This window comes from Giraffa tippelskirchi, chromosome 12 (assembly GCF_054371585.1).
Source record: "Giraffa tippelskirchi isolate mGirTip1 chromosome 12, T2T-mGirTip1v1.2.pri, whole genome shotgun sequence".
Lineage (NCBI taxonomy): Eukaryota > Metazoa > Chordata > Mammalia > Artiodactyla > Giraffidae > Giraffa > Giraffa tippelskirchi.
In genome coordinates this window covers 26,731,834-26,748,892 of record NC_137286.1, presented here as the reverse complement: position 1 = coordinate 26,748,892, position 17,059 = coordinate 26,731,834, and the positions used below count along the sequence as shown (strand labels likewise).

Here is a 17,059-nt window from a genome sequence, read left to right as displayed (position 1 = left end):
TCAAGCCTTACACTGCTCCTACTTCTCAGTGGTCTAGGAAGGGCAGTTCCACCTTTAGTGTCAGCTTCTTTTCCCTAAATGGTTACTCCTTGTGATCTTCAGAATCCCTTCCAGTTTTCAATCTCTGTCTATGCTTTTTTATTGAATATACTCCTAACATAAATAATCTATACTGACTATAGCACTTTAAACTTCTGATACTTTGACCCATTAAAATCAAATACTACTATGTATTGTTATTATAGTTATAGTATAAGCAACAATTCTCCATATCATCTCAAACATGCTTTGAAAGCAAAATTTTAATCCTAAGATACAAGGGGGAAAGTACATAAATCATTGTAATACAAAACATATCGAAACACACTTAAAATCCATGAGCAATTTTAAAAGGGAAGCATAAAAATTCAAGCTAATTGTCAATTATGAAAATTTTTCATGAAAAATGATATAAATTTAAAACACTATAGGAAACAGATGTAATGAAATATCAGTCATCACTAACACTACTGAAAACATTCTGAGAAGATACAAGTCTGCTTCTTTTAGATATGTACCATGGTAAAAGTAAAATTCATCCTTATTTACAGTATCTTTATTATTTATTAAAGTAATTTGCAATATCAAAGTAAACTACATAATTTGATTCAGATAGGGTCCTGAATGACATCCGTAAAATGAAGCTACGTGTCAGCAACTGTCACAGAGTAAATCTGACAGAAAATATATTACAGGATAGTAGTATTTAATTTTATAAGTTAAACCTACTGAATCTAAATAATCTGTAGCACGGATCCTTCCTACCAGTATCTAGTATGCAGTTATTGGTAATATGAGAAGACACTGAGAATTATAAAACCAATAGTTTAAAATTATGTTTAAGAACAGTTATACAAAATTCATTAAGGTAATACTTTCTCAAAGCATTTTTAGCCAGTACATGTTTTTCTTTTATGCACATAATTTGTTTGTAAAACAAGTTAGAATAAAATGACAAAATTCCTCCCACTCACAAACACTCAATAAAAGAACTTTTGATAAAAGCCCAATAAATAACTTTAACATAATAACTAATTATTCTGCATTATATATTCTTTATGCAGAGATATTTCTGATCAGTTATTGACCAATTTAAGAGCATGTGAAGGGAAATGTCTAACCAATATTAGCTAGTTTTACTAGAGTTTTATATTAATTATATTAAGCAAAAGTATTATACCAATTTCTAATGAATCACATAACTACATTTCTCTATCTATATATACAGATATATATTCATTTATATATAACAAACTATCCTGCTCACTCGGCATACTGCATATACATCTCAGTGAATAAAATCTTTTAAGCTATATTTCTACTTTCCACAATCACCCATTACTGTGGCATATAGTAACACAGTAAATACTGTCCTTGTTTTTTTGCAGAAGGAATTAATTTTTATTCTATAAATTCATTTTATTAATGTTAACATAATTACCTACAGCACATGATTACATAGCACTGAACTATTAGCAATTCAAAGAGAAATAAAATTATTAAAATAAGTTTTTAATGATGGAAACTATGATACCTTTTATTAGAGAGCCTAAAAGATTTCATCAAGCAATTTAAGACTATTATCATATTAGCATTTCCCTTTATGGAAATCTTAGGGTCTACATAATGAGGTCTTACAGCAAGGTGCTTTCTGTACTTCTTTAACTAATTATTCTTTTTATGGACAATAATGACAAAGGAAACCTGTAGCTAACATATCAAGATCTTCCTATCTCCTTCAGTTTTTACAACATCTAAAGAACACAGCTCAGTAACTGAGTCCATGCATGCCAGTGGCACCATGGTATATATGCACCGAAGTCTTTACCAAAAATAGTCTGAAAGGTTGTAATGTGTAAGTTTCTCTCCCTGAAAACAAACCTTCTTACTTTACAAAATGAAGTATGACACGGCCTTTAATAGGAATGCATAATTGGAGATGGCCCCTGAAAATAAGAGATTTTGAACACTAATGCTCCCCTCCTTAGTTATAAGTCAAAGCTGAACTTAATCTTTTATAGTAGCAAATTCTAATAGTATTTACCCTTTAAATAGTGTGATAAGGCTCATGCTTATCTTTCCACCTCTTCCTACTTCCACTATTAACATAGAGTCAGATCACTTACATTTTTTCTTTAAAAAGCACAATTAGACATATACATACAAGTTCTACATTGGTTTTTGAGTAGTACGGGTGGGTCTTAACTGTTTTTTTTTTTCCTATAGGTCATTGGTTTGAAACATTTAAAAGGGTCCCTAATTTCTGCTACTATGGTATTGCCTTAACATGTAAAATCTACAGTTTAAATGTACAGTGTTACTACAAAAATTTTAGCAAAATGTCCTATGCAGTATTTGGTAAAGTACATCAAAAGCTAAAAAAGCTGAACCATTACTAAATGCATAAGATGAAGAATAATGGAGTTGGTATGTGTTATTTTAGAAAATACTCTCTAAAGTAAAACAGGAAAATAGTGTAACAGTGGTAAAGAGATCTAGGGAAAATCAACAAACTATTTTACTTGTCCTAGTGCTTTTCATGCTTTCATATGTTTTGTTTTGGTTTTATTATTTTACCGATTTTTCTTCACCCTTCCTCAAATATTCTTAGATTATGATGAGTGGTAAATACATGCAGAGACAACTTTAAAGGAAAATCTAATATTATTTAGCTTTCCATATGTGCTAGTAGAGAACTCAGAAGAGAATAAGATATATTCAAAATTTTTTGACTGGGGCATGAAATTACCTTACAAAGCAAAGTAGAATTATCAATAAAATTCAATATATATGTCAAATTATTAGATAATGGATTATCCTTTACGTATGTATTATATGTCACAATAAACCTTAGGTAAAAATTCATTCTCATAACTTAGAATTATAACTTTCTCAACCTAGATTTAAAAAGTACTCAAGTATATCTATGTTATCTTGAGCTAAAATCAGTTATGGGAAAAAGAGCCTAAACAGTAGTTTCAATTCCTGCCCATTTCTAATTTAGGCAAATTTTAAAAAATTCATTACCAAGTTGTACAAGCTTGGTACCAGGTTGAAGAATAATGATGTTGCCTTATTCTATAAAATAATTAAATTAGGCAATCATTATATACATTTTTAGAAATAATATATACATAAAGTTTCAAGCACAATGCTTGGCACTTAGCTGTCTCCTAATAAGTGACACTTATTATGAGTTGCTGGAGAAGGAAATGGTAACCCACTCCAGTATTCTTGCCTGGAGAATCCCAGGGATAGAGGAGCCTGGTGGGCTGCCGTCTATGGGGTAGCACAGAGTCGGACACGACTGAAGCAACTTAGCATTATGAGTTGCTAAATTTAACCAATATGACAAATAACTAAATAATTCTTTCCCATATATACTATTTTCAGTCTTTTTTAAAATACTAATTTCCTAATACTAGATCTGTAAACTAAAGTCACAGTTCAGAAAAGTACTTTGAAATCATACATAATAGAAACAATTTCACCTAACATCAAAAGCAAAAAAATCATAAGAAAGCAAAAGTCAAAAATTTCAAAATTTCTAACACAAATTACACCAAGAACTTGCCCAAAACCTTCTCTGAAGATCCTGTAAGCTCATCTTCAGCATTTTAAAACAGCAGCAAATTTATAGTATTAAGGAGATGTGATTTGGAATTAATGTCATCTGCAATGTAAATAAACATGGTAGCTAAATTTTGTACCTTCCTCTGCTCTTGCACCTTCATGATCAGTCATTCTAGTAGAGGCTGACCTAGACTGATTTATGATTCCTGAAGGGATGAGGGGCAGCTCATCATCTCCCAGATCAGCTATCGTGTCGTAGAGTTTTGTCCTGTTGACCCCTGTAAATTAATGTCAGCAGTAGAGGTTCATTTAACAGCTACCGCTTGACTTGCTAGCACCCTTAAAAACCAACTTATTACCAAAACAGGCTATTTTTAAGAAGTTCCAGTTATTAAAGACCTCATCTAATCAAATATGTCTTCAATTTTCCATATCAACCCCCCCACCAAAATATGGAAATAATTTTAATATTTAAGATAGTTCCTATTTCTGAGGAGATACATATATATAAATAGGAGATACATACACAAAATTGAGTTTTTTATTACTCAAAGTTCTATAAGCTCAGACACAGAAGATACCATTAAAACAAAAGATTTTGGTGTTTAAGTAAACATTTAACAGTGTGAAGAATAAAACAGGAAGTTTTCCAACTTAATCCATTATTTTAAAATGTTAACAAAGAAATAAGTAAAAATGATTTTTATGAGGGTGCAACAAACAATTAACTTTCCCTGTGTTTATGTGGGTATTTTCCTGCTATAGTCACACAAATCTGTCATTAACAAATCAACTCCAATTTTCCTCAAATGTTTTTTCTCTTTTCCCAAATTTGAAAAACCTGATTTACCCATGAGCTCTCAGTTTCTCATCATAGTATGAAAAGTCAATCACAGACCATAAGCTTAAGGAGAGAATTTCAACTGGTATACGGATAATTCAGGCCAAAATATGCAAAGCTCAGGACCATCTAATATCATGGGATCTCTTTAACTGTGAACTTCAGAAATGACAGGAGAATCATTTCTCCTATGTATTTTGAAAGAAAATAGTTTTAAAACAAAATGCTTTATAGTCAACATATAAGCAAAACAATTAAAATAGGCAAATCCAAGGCCACACACTAAGACTATATTTACTAACGTTAATACTGATGGACTAATTAAGACTATATAATCACTAAATTTTACTACAGCTATTAGAATATTAGCAATTCCAAAGGAACTATCATTCATCTATGTATCCCTAACAGAATGCCAGGTAGTACAATGGTAAGACTTAATGGAAATAGGTGGAATCTTACACATTTATTACCTTTATTTTTTCTTTTCATTTATTAACTATTTCATAGCAATCCCTAACTTTTTAGAAATGCTTAAGTAACTCTTTCTGGATACAATGTGTCAAGTAGTCTGAATTTTCTAAAGTATTTAATGGAGAAACTCAGTTATTATCTGAGGATTTTCTCCCTGACAAAGTGACTAAATAAATTCTCTAATAAATGAAAAACTGCCAACTGGATGTCTAACCATTAGTGAAAGTCGACATGAAAGAAGATAAATGTTATTCTTTCTCACAAAATAGCTCTCCTTTATAACTTTCCCACTTATGAGTACCAACACCACCGATTAGATTTCTGTTCTTAAAATCCTGTAACCACATCCTAAGAATTCCTTTTCAGCTTATAAGCGGAGATGAAGGAGGATCTGTTTTGAAAAAAAAACCCTCTTTTTATGTGCTCTTCAGATCAATCTCTTTCTTGCTGTTGACTTTATTCTACTCAATGCTTTCCTTCTTACAAATTATTGCAGAGGGTTCCTAATTGGTTTTCCTATCTCCCAACTCCATTTGCCTTCCATCACATTTGAATACTTTGGCTAGATGAATTTTCCAAAATCATAACATTGATTTTATCACTCCTTATTCTGAAACCACAAGCAGCACTTCAACACTCTTTGAATCAAAGCTAACTAAAATCCTGTACTTAACCCTGCATGTGCTTCATGCTGATCCTATCCAATCTCATCTTTTAGTGCTACATAATACAGACCTCCTTAATTTTCAAGTCAGAGCAGTTTCCCTATAGTATATTCACCAGGGTTTCTTCTACTGTATTTTTATCATATCTGTCTTTATACCTATGCCCCAGAAAGGTGAGAATACTTCCTGCACCCACGTCCATCTCCTCCATGAGGCTTTTGTTGATCTTCCTCTGCTCACTCTAATTATACTTATGTAAACCATAAACTTTTACTTCATTAGATACTACGTATAAATAAATTCATCATATGATAAATATAATAAAGACAAGAATAAGTTTTATCATTACAGATACTATATCAAGTCACATCTTCCTGAACACATGGACTAGGAAATGTGGAAGAAAAGGAAAATAGGAAACAACATGACAGTTAATGTTCATGTTAGAGGAAATATTGACCGAAACAGCCCACCCTGGCCAGGCACCACAGTAACCACTTGTATGAGTTATTTTACAACAGGAGGCCCTGGTAAGGAACACAGAACTAACAAGCCACCACCAACTGGAAGAACTTGGAAAAGGTCAAAATAATACGCCAGTCCTTATGTCCTACCAACCTTCCAGAATCTTCCTTGCTGGAATCCATCTTGGCTGAGGGATTCTCAGGCCATCAGGAATGACCTTGTGTCAGAATGACTGGCCAGAGACAACCCGGAAACTAATCCCACCACTAAAAAACCCGAGACTATCAGCCATGTGGCAGAGCAGTCCTCCTGGGTTCCCATACCTTCCTGTGCTCCAGCCAGGGGCCCCCTTCCAATAAAGTCTCATGCTCTGTGAGCATGTGTGTCTCCTCTGACAATTCATTCCTAAGGATTAGACAAGAGTCCACTCTTGGGCCTGGGGAAGGGATCCCCCCTCCTGCAACATTCAAACAAAGGTTCCCAAATCATATAATTATTACTACTTTTTTTGGTTTGTATACTATAGCCAAACATTAGTTTCTGTGTGGCACAGCAGCAAGTTTAGGAAAAAGATGGAATTGTCCCTGCTTTAATTCTAGTTTCTCAAAAATTGCTAAAAGATGAAAGCAGATTTCTTAACCAAAAGTTAACAGTCTTACATAGCACCTGTCATGTAGAACATCTTTCAACTAACAACACATTTAATGCTCCTTTATTCTCTTTCTAAATCTAATATTCTAAATACAATAATTCTAACGAATGCAATTTCAAATAAAAAGTTTTGAAGTCTGATTTGCAACAAGAAACCTGTAATGGTATTAGTGTAATAGATCATACATAATGTTATTAAAATGTTCAACAGCATAACTGAAGAAAACTCACTAGGTATTAGACAAAAATTGATTCTCAATTACTCCTCTATAATCTATAGAGGAAATATTCTTCCTAATTTTAGCAGCAAGAAAAACTGTTCTTCTACCACTATGAATTATACAACAACCCATCTACCTCGTAACCACAGCCATCAAGTCTATACCAATGCATAATCCTCTGAATAGATTCTAGGAAGATGAAAAACAGTATGCCGTGTAAAAGCAAAACTATGGATGGACTGACAACTGCTGTTGTTAGTGTTTTTAAATTCACACTCACATACATACACACTCATGACATGAAATTTATCTTTCCATTACTCCATTATAAGTAAAACAGTATTTTTTTTTAACTGAATCTAACATTTTCCCTTCTCAAATATGCCTCCCTTTGTTCATCAGCCTTATATTCTGAAGTGAAGCAGGCAATCTGGAAAAGGTTTATTTTAGAATAAAAGGGTTTACTTATATGTTTGCTCGATTTGTTATATGTTCTATTATCCTAATTGAAAGAAAGTTTTTACATGACAACTGTCATCTTAAAAAAAATGACATCACAGTATTAAGAAAAAACTAGGTTAGCTGCAAAGTGATTCTGCAGTTTAAAAATGTGTACTGACTGAAAAGAGCATCAAACTGATACTTTCTGCCCCTTGTCAAAATGCTTCAGTTATTTTCTTGGGGGATGAAAAAAAGAAAAAGAAAAATCTGAGTTGAAGAAATGAATGGTCTGTTTTAACAGTGTGAAACTGAAGCCAGAAAGAGAAAACAACTGCATCTCTTAGCTGAAAGTAATACTCCTTTACTATGAAACAACTGTTCGTCTTTGATTTGATGCAAGATACTGAATGGTTTTATAGACTCCTTATACTCTCTCCACAAAAGAGGCAGCTTAGCCATCAGTCACTTTATAGTATGTGTCAAGGTGCTTTTATAGGCCTATTGAAAGTTACTGATACAAAATAATTTCTCTTTAAATGTTTTAAAATGCCTAATATAAAGATATTTGTACTTACATCATACTCTACAAAAATTTCATTCCCTCTTGAAAGTTTGTTATACTGAATCTGGAATAGCAAATGACAAATACTAATATGAAACTAAAAAACGAAAAAAAAAAAAAAAAAAGGAAAACTAGAAAATTATCCAGGGATACTTATAATTTGTATTAAAAAAAATAATGAAAAAGTTTTCCAATGTATGATAACCACGTCAGGAGATGTATAGCTCTTCAGTAACAAGAGTAAGGTAAAGAAGGGGAATGACAAATCTTATTCTACACATGGAAGGCAAGAAAGTTAAGATGAATAAGAACAATTAAGACAAATTCATTGACTAAGACTCAGATCTGTAAACATACATATTTCAGAATGTGAACCTTTGAAATGGAGATCTTTCCCTATCTTTGAAATGGGAAAAGTATATAAATCTGTTGAAGAAAAGATATGAAATAATCTAATCTTTCTTTATAAGCCACAATTTTATAAATACAAAATAGTACAGGAGTAACAAAAAGCAAGAATAAGAGCATTTATCAAAGGAAAACATATTATAATCCATAATTTAAACTTTCCACATTGAAAAAACTGAAACAAATATCAAAGTCTTTTTAAAAAGATTATTACCTCCTCCTTCATGTTCTAAATGAAGGTTCCAAACTTCAGATGTTTTACCCTTATTTCAGTTGCTATACACAGTGTGATTTGTTATTGATTTACATGTTTTTACTTTGACATGAAATACAACAAAAAAAGAGACCACAGAAAGCTACAAAAGTCCTATCAAAGATTTTAACAAAAGATTAACTCAGAACTACCCCCTCACTTTCTTCCCCAATTACAGAAAGCTTAGAACATATTTAAAGATGACAGAAAACAAAGTTTTAGATTCGATAATGGTATTGTAGCAGCTAATTCCCTGATTTCCACCATTGTACTGTGGTCATGTAAGAGAATGCATTTGTGGTAAAGTAACATACACTAAAGTACCTAAGGAGAAACGTGTCTACTAGTTACTCAGTTTTCTGAAGTGTTCAAAATAATAAATGTACATATTTAAAGAGACAAGAGGATAAAGCAAATGTAGTAAAATTTTAACATTTAAAGAAACTGTGTGAAAGTGCATGAAATTCTTATAACTTTTCCTTAAGTTTGAAGTTATGTCAAAAGAAAATGTTAAAAGGAAAAGGAAGCTTAACTCTTCTGAAGCTTGAGACCAAAATAGCTGTAACAAGTCTCTTTAGTTTCATGGTCTTCATTTTTAGAAATACTAATTGAAAAAGCGTATGTCATTTAGAAAGAAATTAATACTGAATTGTGTTTACAGTCCAAGGCAAGGCTGTTCACTTTTTTTTTTTTTTTGGCTGTTCACTTTTAAGTCATTCCTTTTGCATAAGGTAGGAAAAAAGAAGGCTGAAATGGAGTGAACAAGCTGGAAGACAGATAAACATTACCTTCCTGGCTTCTGATTTCAGAACCCTTTCCTTATTTAAGAGTCAAATCATGGTTGAGACTTTACAAAGTTAAAAAGTTGAGATTCTTGCCACTTTTTCCCATTAAAAAAAAAAAGGCATTTAGATTGGATTACATCTGCTGAATTCACATGCTAAAGTTAAGCAAATAATTTTCTTCTAAGAAGCTGGAAAAATCTGTAGAAACTGAGTGCTATGATCCAAAAGGTGTGACTAATTCATACTTTGGAATAAAGGAGAAAAAGAAAAGGCTACAGTTTATAAATTAGTCTAACTTATAAAAAGCCACATCTGGGAAAACATCGGAAAACCCAATGAAAACAGATAATAAAAATGCTAAGTAAATTTCATGAATTCAATCTTTTCATGAAAAACTGTATCTTAGCATTAATGTGGTATTCTCCCTGGATTAAGACCTAAAATTTACTACCCACCAATTTAAAGAAAAATTTATTTCCATGGCAGGGATTCAAAGCCAACATTTTTACAGTGAACTCTATATTTAAGAGTAAAAAGTTTTTAACTAATTCACAAAGGAAGTGTAAAAAGAAACAATTATTCCCTAATTATTCATTCCTGAGGCACTGTGGAAACCTCATCTTTTTATCTACATACATGGGTAAGCTTAAAAGCACTGATGTTCATAAAAACACTAAAAATGAGAAACAATCTAATGGATTAACTAATGGAGGCTAGGTTAAATCCACAAAATGCAATACTATCTAACCAATCAAACTGTATTTAGATTAGTCATCTAATCTAATGAAAATTAAGAAAAAATGAGTTAAAAACAATGATCTTCTTGTTGGAAATTGTTAAAGGAGGTTTATGTATAACGACATTAAGAAAAAGCTGGAAGAATATATGCCAAATATAATTTATGACTTATCGAAGTGCAAGTGATTTTTACTTTTTTCTTTGTGTCTCTATATAATACTTACATTAAGCATATATTACTTCCATGGTTATTTAAACAAAGTAAGCTCATTTTAAAACACAGACACAAAATAAAAATTAAAGGTGACTGGTTGAGTAACACGGTACACATTTTGGTAAGAAAACAGTACTGAGACATTAAAACCTCAGAGCATTAATCCGAGGTCTCCAGCTCCTGATTTAATCACAGTAGTTCCCTTTTGCCCATTTTTCATATCAGATTCTGAAATATTCTGTTTGACAACAGGGTAGCTTTGTTTACAGAAATTTGAAAATGTTGTATGGAAGAATATTTATTGACATGAAAGGATATTTTCTGTGAACTGTTAGCTGAGTAAGCAAATAACAAAACTGTATACTATGATCCTACTAAATAAAATTAATTTAAATTGTATGGGAATTTTAGACTTTAGTTTCAGTTCATCAGTTTCTAACAGTTCTTAAACAGGTATTTTTTTCAATAAAAAACAATTTTAGAAAAACGTAAAACCTAAAACAAAAAAAACCCTGAAGTTGACTTAAATCTTCTTTCTAAACCTCAAAAAGGGACGGGCATACCTTGGAGATGTTGAGGGTTCAGTTCTAGATCACTGCAATCAAGCACGGAGAAGGCAATGGCAACCTACACCAGTGTTCTTGCCTGGAGAATCCCAGGGATGGCGGAACCTGGGCTGCCGTCTATGGGGTCGCACAGAGTTGGACACAACTGAAGCGACTTAGCAGCAGCAGCAGCAATAAAGCAAGTATCACAATAAAACGAGTCACACAGATTTTTTTGGTTTCCTAGTGCATATAAAAGTTATGTGCTAGGACATCCCTGGTGGTCTAGTGGCTGAAACTCTTCGCTCCCAACGCAGAGGGCCTGGGTTTTATCCCTGATCAGGGAACTAGATCCTGTATGCTGGAACTAAAAATCCCACAGGCCGCAAGGAAGAATGAAGATCGCACATGTAAGACCTGGTGCAGCCAAAAATAAATACTTAAAAAAAAAAAAGTTATGTGTACACTATAGTGTACTAAGTATGCAACAGCATTATGCCTTTAAAAAACGTACATGTCTTAATTAAAAATACTCCACTCATTAAAAAACAAACAAACAAACAAACAGGGTTGCCAGAAACCTTCAATTTGTATAAAAAACAAAACAAAACCAAAAACCCTGGTGGTTCAGTAGCAAAGAATCCTCCTGCCAATGCAGGAGACACAGATTCGATCCCTGAGTCAGGAAGATCCCCTGGAAAAGGAAATGGCAACCCATTTCAGCACTCTTGCCTAGGAAATCCTGTGGACAGAGGAGCCTGGCGGGCTACAGTCCATGGGGTCACAAAAGAGCTGGACATGACTTAGCCACTAAACAACAACAACAGATAGAGATCTAAACATTCTATCAGGAAAAAAATGGGGTGTCTATATTTGAAATTAAAAGCAACACTACCTAACATTTTCTAAAGAAATCTTCAGCATATAAGTCAGTTTATGAAATCTAAACCCTAAAATTCTAATGTCATTGCATCTACATTACAATGCTCGATCATGCAAAAGTACTTTTATACTCAACATGCAATAATTATATAGGGAAGAGATGTTAAAGCTGAAACACAGTCCCTGCCCAGCATTAAACATCTTTAAATACACTAAGCAATTCAATGTACAGTAAGAAATTTCTTACAGAACAGTTCGTATTCACATGCAACAACATAAATTAGCATACGGTTATAAAAGAAAAGTGCATAACAGGTAAAATTTCCAAAACTCCTTATTTTCCTCTACAATATATTAAACCATTTAAAAACTGCTTTACTGGAGGAAACTTATACCCTTTTCCACTGCAACTGCCATTTCATACACTAATATTTTTGTCACCAGAGAAAGGAACACGAAAGAATGTCTATATGGTTTTTGCCATTGTCATCTGTTTTCTCCTAGACATAGTCAAAAAAGTTAGATTAGAGGAATCAATGGCCAGCCAGTTCAAAAGAAAGTAAATTTCAGTTTCTTCATTTAATACTTTTACGTCTGAAGATGATTTTCATGGGGCTGTTCTTAAGCCTGATTAACAAAATGGAAATAAATTACTTCATTGAGAGGTGCTGTAGCTAAATATATACTTTCAAAATATATTGGTCAAGATATTAATTGTGAAAAATATAGCAAGGCACCCAAAGCTACTTAGCGATTAATGAAACAAACCCTACTGCCACCACTACCTTACTCCCCTGACCTTACTCTACCACAGTAGCCAAAAAACTACTACCTAGGAGAGCTTTTTTTCTTTTGCTACTGTTATTGTTTGTGGTTGGCTTAAGAGTAGAAAGTACAAACTATGGAAAGGGCTTTCCCATTCACTGTATTTCAGAATTCTAAGAAACTAAGAAATGTAACCTGGATAAGACCTAGTTACAGCACTAATACTCTATCAAAAATAGAGAAATTTATACTCTCTTTCTTTTAAACAAATTTCTACTATTTTTCATCCAAAGGCCAATATTCCTTAGAGTTTGCAAACTTGTTTGCAAACAAACAAAAGTTTAAAATAACAAAAATCTTAAAATCTTTCCTTTATCCTTATCCACGTATTTAAAATAATATCCCACTTGATTTTCCCATAATACCTCCTAAATTATATTCAAATAAATTTCAAATATACAACAGACAAAGTTTAAAGTTAGTTGCCCCTTGTATGAAACATAAAGAAGTTAAAGACAAAAAAATCAGAATTGAAGATTTTTTTTTCTCTCAAAGATTGGAACACAAAAATTATAATAGAATCTGCACTTACTCTTCACCCCTTTCTTCCCCTTTCGTTCCTTCTTGTACTGTTCCTTCAGTTTACTTATTAGTCCCTGGTCTACATCCCAAACCTCAGTAGTTGGGGAGAGGTCATCTTTATCTACATGCAGCATATTATTAAAAGAAAAAAAATCAGCAGTTGGCAATGCAAGCTGTTGGCAATAAACTGTTATAGCTTTAGATAATCATAATATAAATGTACTGACAGTATATACTTAAAGTACTTTAAAGGTGCAGTCTCAGTTTTGGTATTTACAAGTCAAACTCTGAAAGCCCATCATCTCATAAGTTTCTAAACATTAGTACTACAAACAATAGTTAAATGGTGCTTCATTTCTATGAATTACAAATTTGAAGGTTATTATTCTTGTGGTAACTGATATTTTTACAATGGACTGACATTAGAAATCTAATGTTACAAAAAATAGATCACTGCATCTTTATAAAAATGTTAATAAAAAATTATTCAGCCAGCATCATAAAAGCAAATGAATGAATTACATGCGAACTACTCATAAAAGTGCAAGCTGGAAAGGTCAGTGCTGTTTTATTGAAGAATATATTCATGCACCTTCTGTCACATTGATTCTGCATGCACAAGATAACTGTACTAATGGAGAGGCATTCTAGTCCAATATAATACATACATGTAATTCCAAAATACATCTCAAATAATCCATACAAAGCATTCAGAGAATCCCACCTCTGCCCCCACCCCATCCAAGTAGTTCAACATCTCATTACCTTCTTCCATTGGTCTACAACTAAGATTAGCAAAAAAACAAAAACAAACAAAAACAAACCCTCAAATTCCACTGAAGAACTTTTTAAGAGTTGATATTTTTAAGGTAAGATAAAAGCAGTGATAACCATGGAGAAGTGAAAACATACATTGCTGTACATCTGTTACAGATGGTACTTTAGCTATTTTAGCTGAATAAACAAATCCATATTTGTTTTAAGTAAATACTTGTGCCTATAAAAAATTTACCCTATAGAATACTAGAGGAAAACAGCATTAAAAAAAAAGCAAAACAAAAATGTCTATTTGAATTATTTTAGATATTAAAGGCTTTTCCATCTTTTAAGTTTTAAACTGTTACTTTTTAAGTTTAAAGCTGTTATTTGGAAGTTTAACATTCTGTTAAAGATCAATGAAAAGTTAGTTTACATAACTCTGTTACTAAATAAAAATTATACCAAAACACGTAAGCTAAGTCAATCAAGAAGACTGATATAAAAGGGAGATTTTAGAGAAAATATATTTTCACAATTTTTTATAACTTATTATATTTCTGGCTTGTAAGTGTTATAAACTCCATAGGCCTCAATGTATGGTGGACATAAGAAACATCCTTTTTCCTTATAGACAGTTATTTGTAGCAAACATAAAAGATCCTCATATTTAACTGGTACACACGGGAATTCCTTGGCGGTTCAGTGGTTAGGACTTTGCGTTTTCACTGCCTGTGAAGTTTGATTCCTGGTCAGAATTAAGATTCTGCAAGCCTCTTAGGGGGAAAAAAAAGGGTACACAGAAACTCAATTTTCTGTACCTGGAGTTTTTCCTACTATAACAGCCATCATGTTCTACCTTATGATACTATGATCTTAGGTAGTTAGTGTGTAAAAAGCTAAACTCAAAACTTGAATATGCCAACTTGAATTAGGTTATCAAAGCCTGAAATTTACACATATGATTATAAAATCTGCAAACTGTAATACTGTTGTAATACTGATTTAAAGAGAAAATTCACTTTTCCTGTACTCTACTCATGCATTTCCTGAAAACAATGTTATATCAAGAACTGTTCTGTCAATTTATCTAATATGCTAAGAAAAATGTGATCTAAAGAATTAATTGCTTTGTGCTCATCTTAATAAAGCTAGTGATTCTTATTTTTAAAAGGGGCAAACTGACACATTTGGAGCAAATTTTGTTAACCTCATAGAAACGACAACAAAAAACTTCAGTGGTATAAACTTGACGCATGAAATTAAACAGGAGTTTTTTAAAAGACCTCTGTATAAAAAGTAAAGCTGTGAATGCTCTAACTGGAGTAGCAAAGGGTAGTGAAGTGAGAAAGCAAAGGGAATAAAAAAGGATAAGCTTAAGAAAAAAAGAAATATTACTTGCAAGATAACCTTGAATCTAGAAAACAAAGGTAAACTTAAGGCAGTGCAGAGAACAGGCTGGTGAATGCATATGTGCACAAACATCCTGAAACTTGCCTGATAAGTAACAGCTGATTTGATATTGCTTATAAGAAATAGTTAAGAGCAAAAAGGAAGAGGCAGCATAATCTTCTACATATTAATGCTGTTTTAAAAAAATCTAGGGGGAAAAAATACCAAGAAATGAGGTTGAATAAGTTACGGGAACTTTTTTTTTAATAAGAAAATACAAATATACACAAAAAAATTGATCCTTGACAACTCAAAACCACAAAAGCCTAAAATTCTATTGTGGTGATTCTAACTAACAAAGCAAAGGAATTAAGTAGTTACATTAATTAATTAAGTAGGTACATTAAGTAGTTAATGTACCATAAACTTGAAACCAATTTTATTCAAATATTTAGTACTTTATCCATTTAAACAGTCAGTATTTTGTAGTCCTATAAATTCTACAGACCATAGTTTCAAAGTGTAGCAGACAATAACTAAACATCTTTAAAACGTTTAGCAAAATTAGAAATGCTCACCAATATTTTTGATTATGCCAAGAATTAAGAACTATTAAAATTAAACCCAGACTACCCTGACAGACAAAAAAGATCTAAAAGCTTTCTAAAAAGGACTGGTTTCATAGAATAAAAGAATTCAAAATCAGAGATATCTGAGTACTTTGCTAGTATACAAAATAAAAATAACACACATTATCCAATGTGGGTGAATACAGGGATGTTTTATTATGACACACTATTAAGAAAGAAAAAAAAAAAAAAAAAAATCTGTCCTTTACCCAGTAACTTAAATCTGAAAATCACTTTCCCATTTGTAAGTAAACTCAAATTTTAAGTAAATAAATATAAAGGGATACTTGTATTTGTATTTCAGCCTCTTTGCTTTGGAAAAAAAACTGAATATGACAACTATTGAGTAAAAATTAGAAATTCAAAAACGCTGCATAGATCCTTTATAAAAAACACTGCATAGATCCTGTGACAGTTTTCATTTCTTAGGGAAAGAAACTACTGGAATCATTTTGTTCTTAACAGAGTCCTTTCCTTCTTTTTTTTTTTTTTTTTGAGTCCTTTCCTTCTTAAGAACTTAAAATGCTTTAAAGATACTTTAGACTTGTCTGTAAGGGAAAAGACTTTGTTGGTTACTTCCATTACACAAAAAGATTCAGGTCACTCTCAAATATTAATAGCAAAAGTAAATAAAAGTATTGACAGTCGTCATTCACTAATTAGGTCCTCTCTTGAAACTCTTCTACAGTCAAAAGTTTTTGGACAGAAGGACCAATCAACTGCACACTTTTTATGATAGAAGTAATGCCATTTTATGCAAATTAAATTCCTGAAATTTTTATATATTCTTCTGATCGATAGTTAAACTTTCAGTAATTTTAGGTGAAGAGAACAGAAATGGAAATGTGCCAAGATTTAGCTATACAAATGTTTGAAAACTGCTTTTGATCTTTTTTCTCCCTTTAATAATCTAAATGAGCAGCAGCAGTGCCCAGATAATCGAACATAATGACAGAATATTATGCACTTATTAGAAATGATGTCACAGAACAATAATAAGTGGAAGTGTGGGTTATAAACCAGCACACAGCAAAATCCTGTTAAATACAGACAGATAGATATAAATATTAATCATGGTTTTCTCTACATAGCAGTGTTATTGATGATTTTTGATTTTCTTCCATACATGTATCTGTGGGTTCTAAACTTTCAAAAAAAACAAACAAATGAATTATAAG

The 17,059-nt window shown here is 32.1% G+C and overlaps 1 protein-coding gene across 7 annotated transcripts in view; it reads right to left on the bottom strand.

Moving 5' to 3' along the window:
- Positions 1 to 17,059, bottom strand: part of STRN3 (striatin 3) — a 106,761-nt gene that overhangs the window by 21,836 nt on the left and 67,866 nt on the right. For 3 of the 7 annotated variants that reach the window (XM_081548042.1, XM_081548044.1, XM_081548043.1), the window contains 2 exons: positions 13,115 to 13,225; positions 3,750 to 3,890 (listed from right to left, as the gene is read on the bottom strand). The exons of 2 other annotated variants lie outside the window; for them this stretch is intronic. In XM_081548042.1, the coding sequence (XP_081404168.1) occupies positions 3,750 to 3,890; positions 13,115 to 13,225 (252 nt within the window). The remainder of the gene's footprint in view (positions 1 to 3,749; positions 3,891 to 13,114; positions 13,226 to 17,059) is intronic. 2 more of the 7 variants (XM_081548046.1, XM_081548045.1) reach the window with 2 other exon arrangements.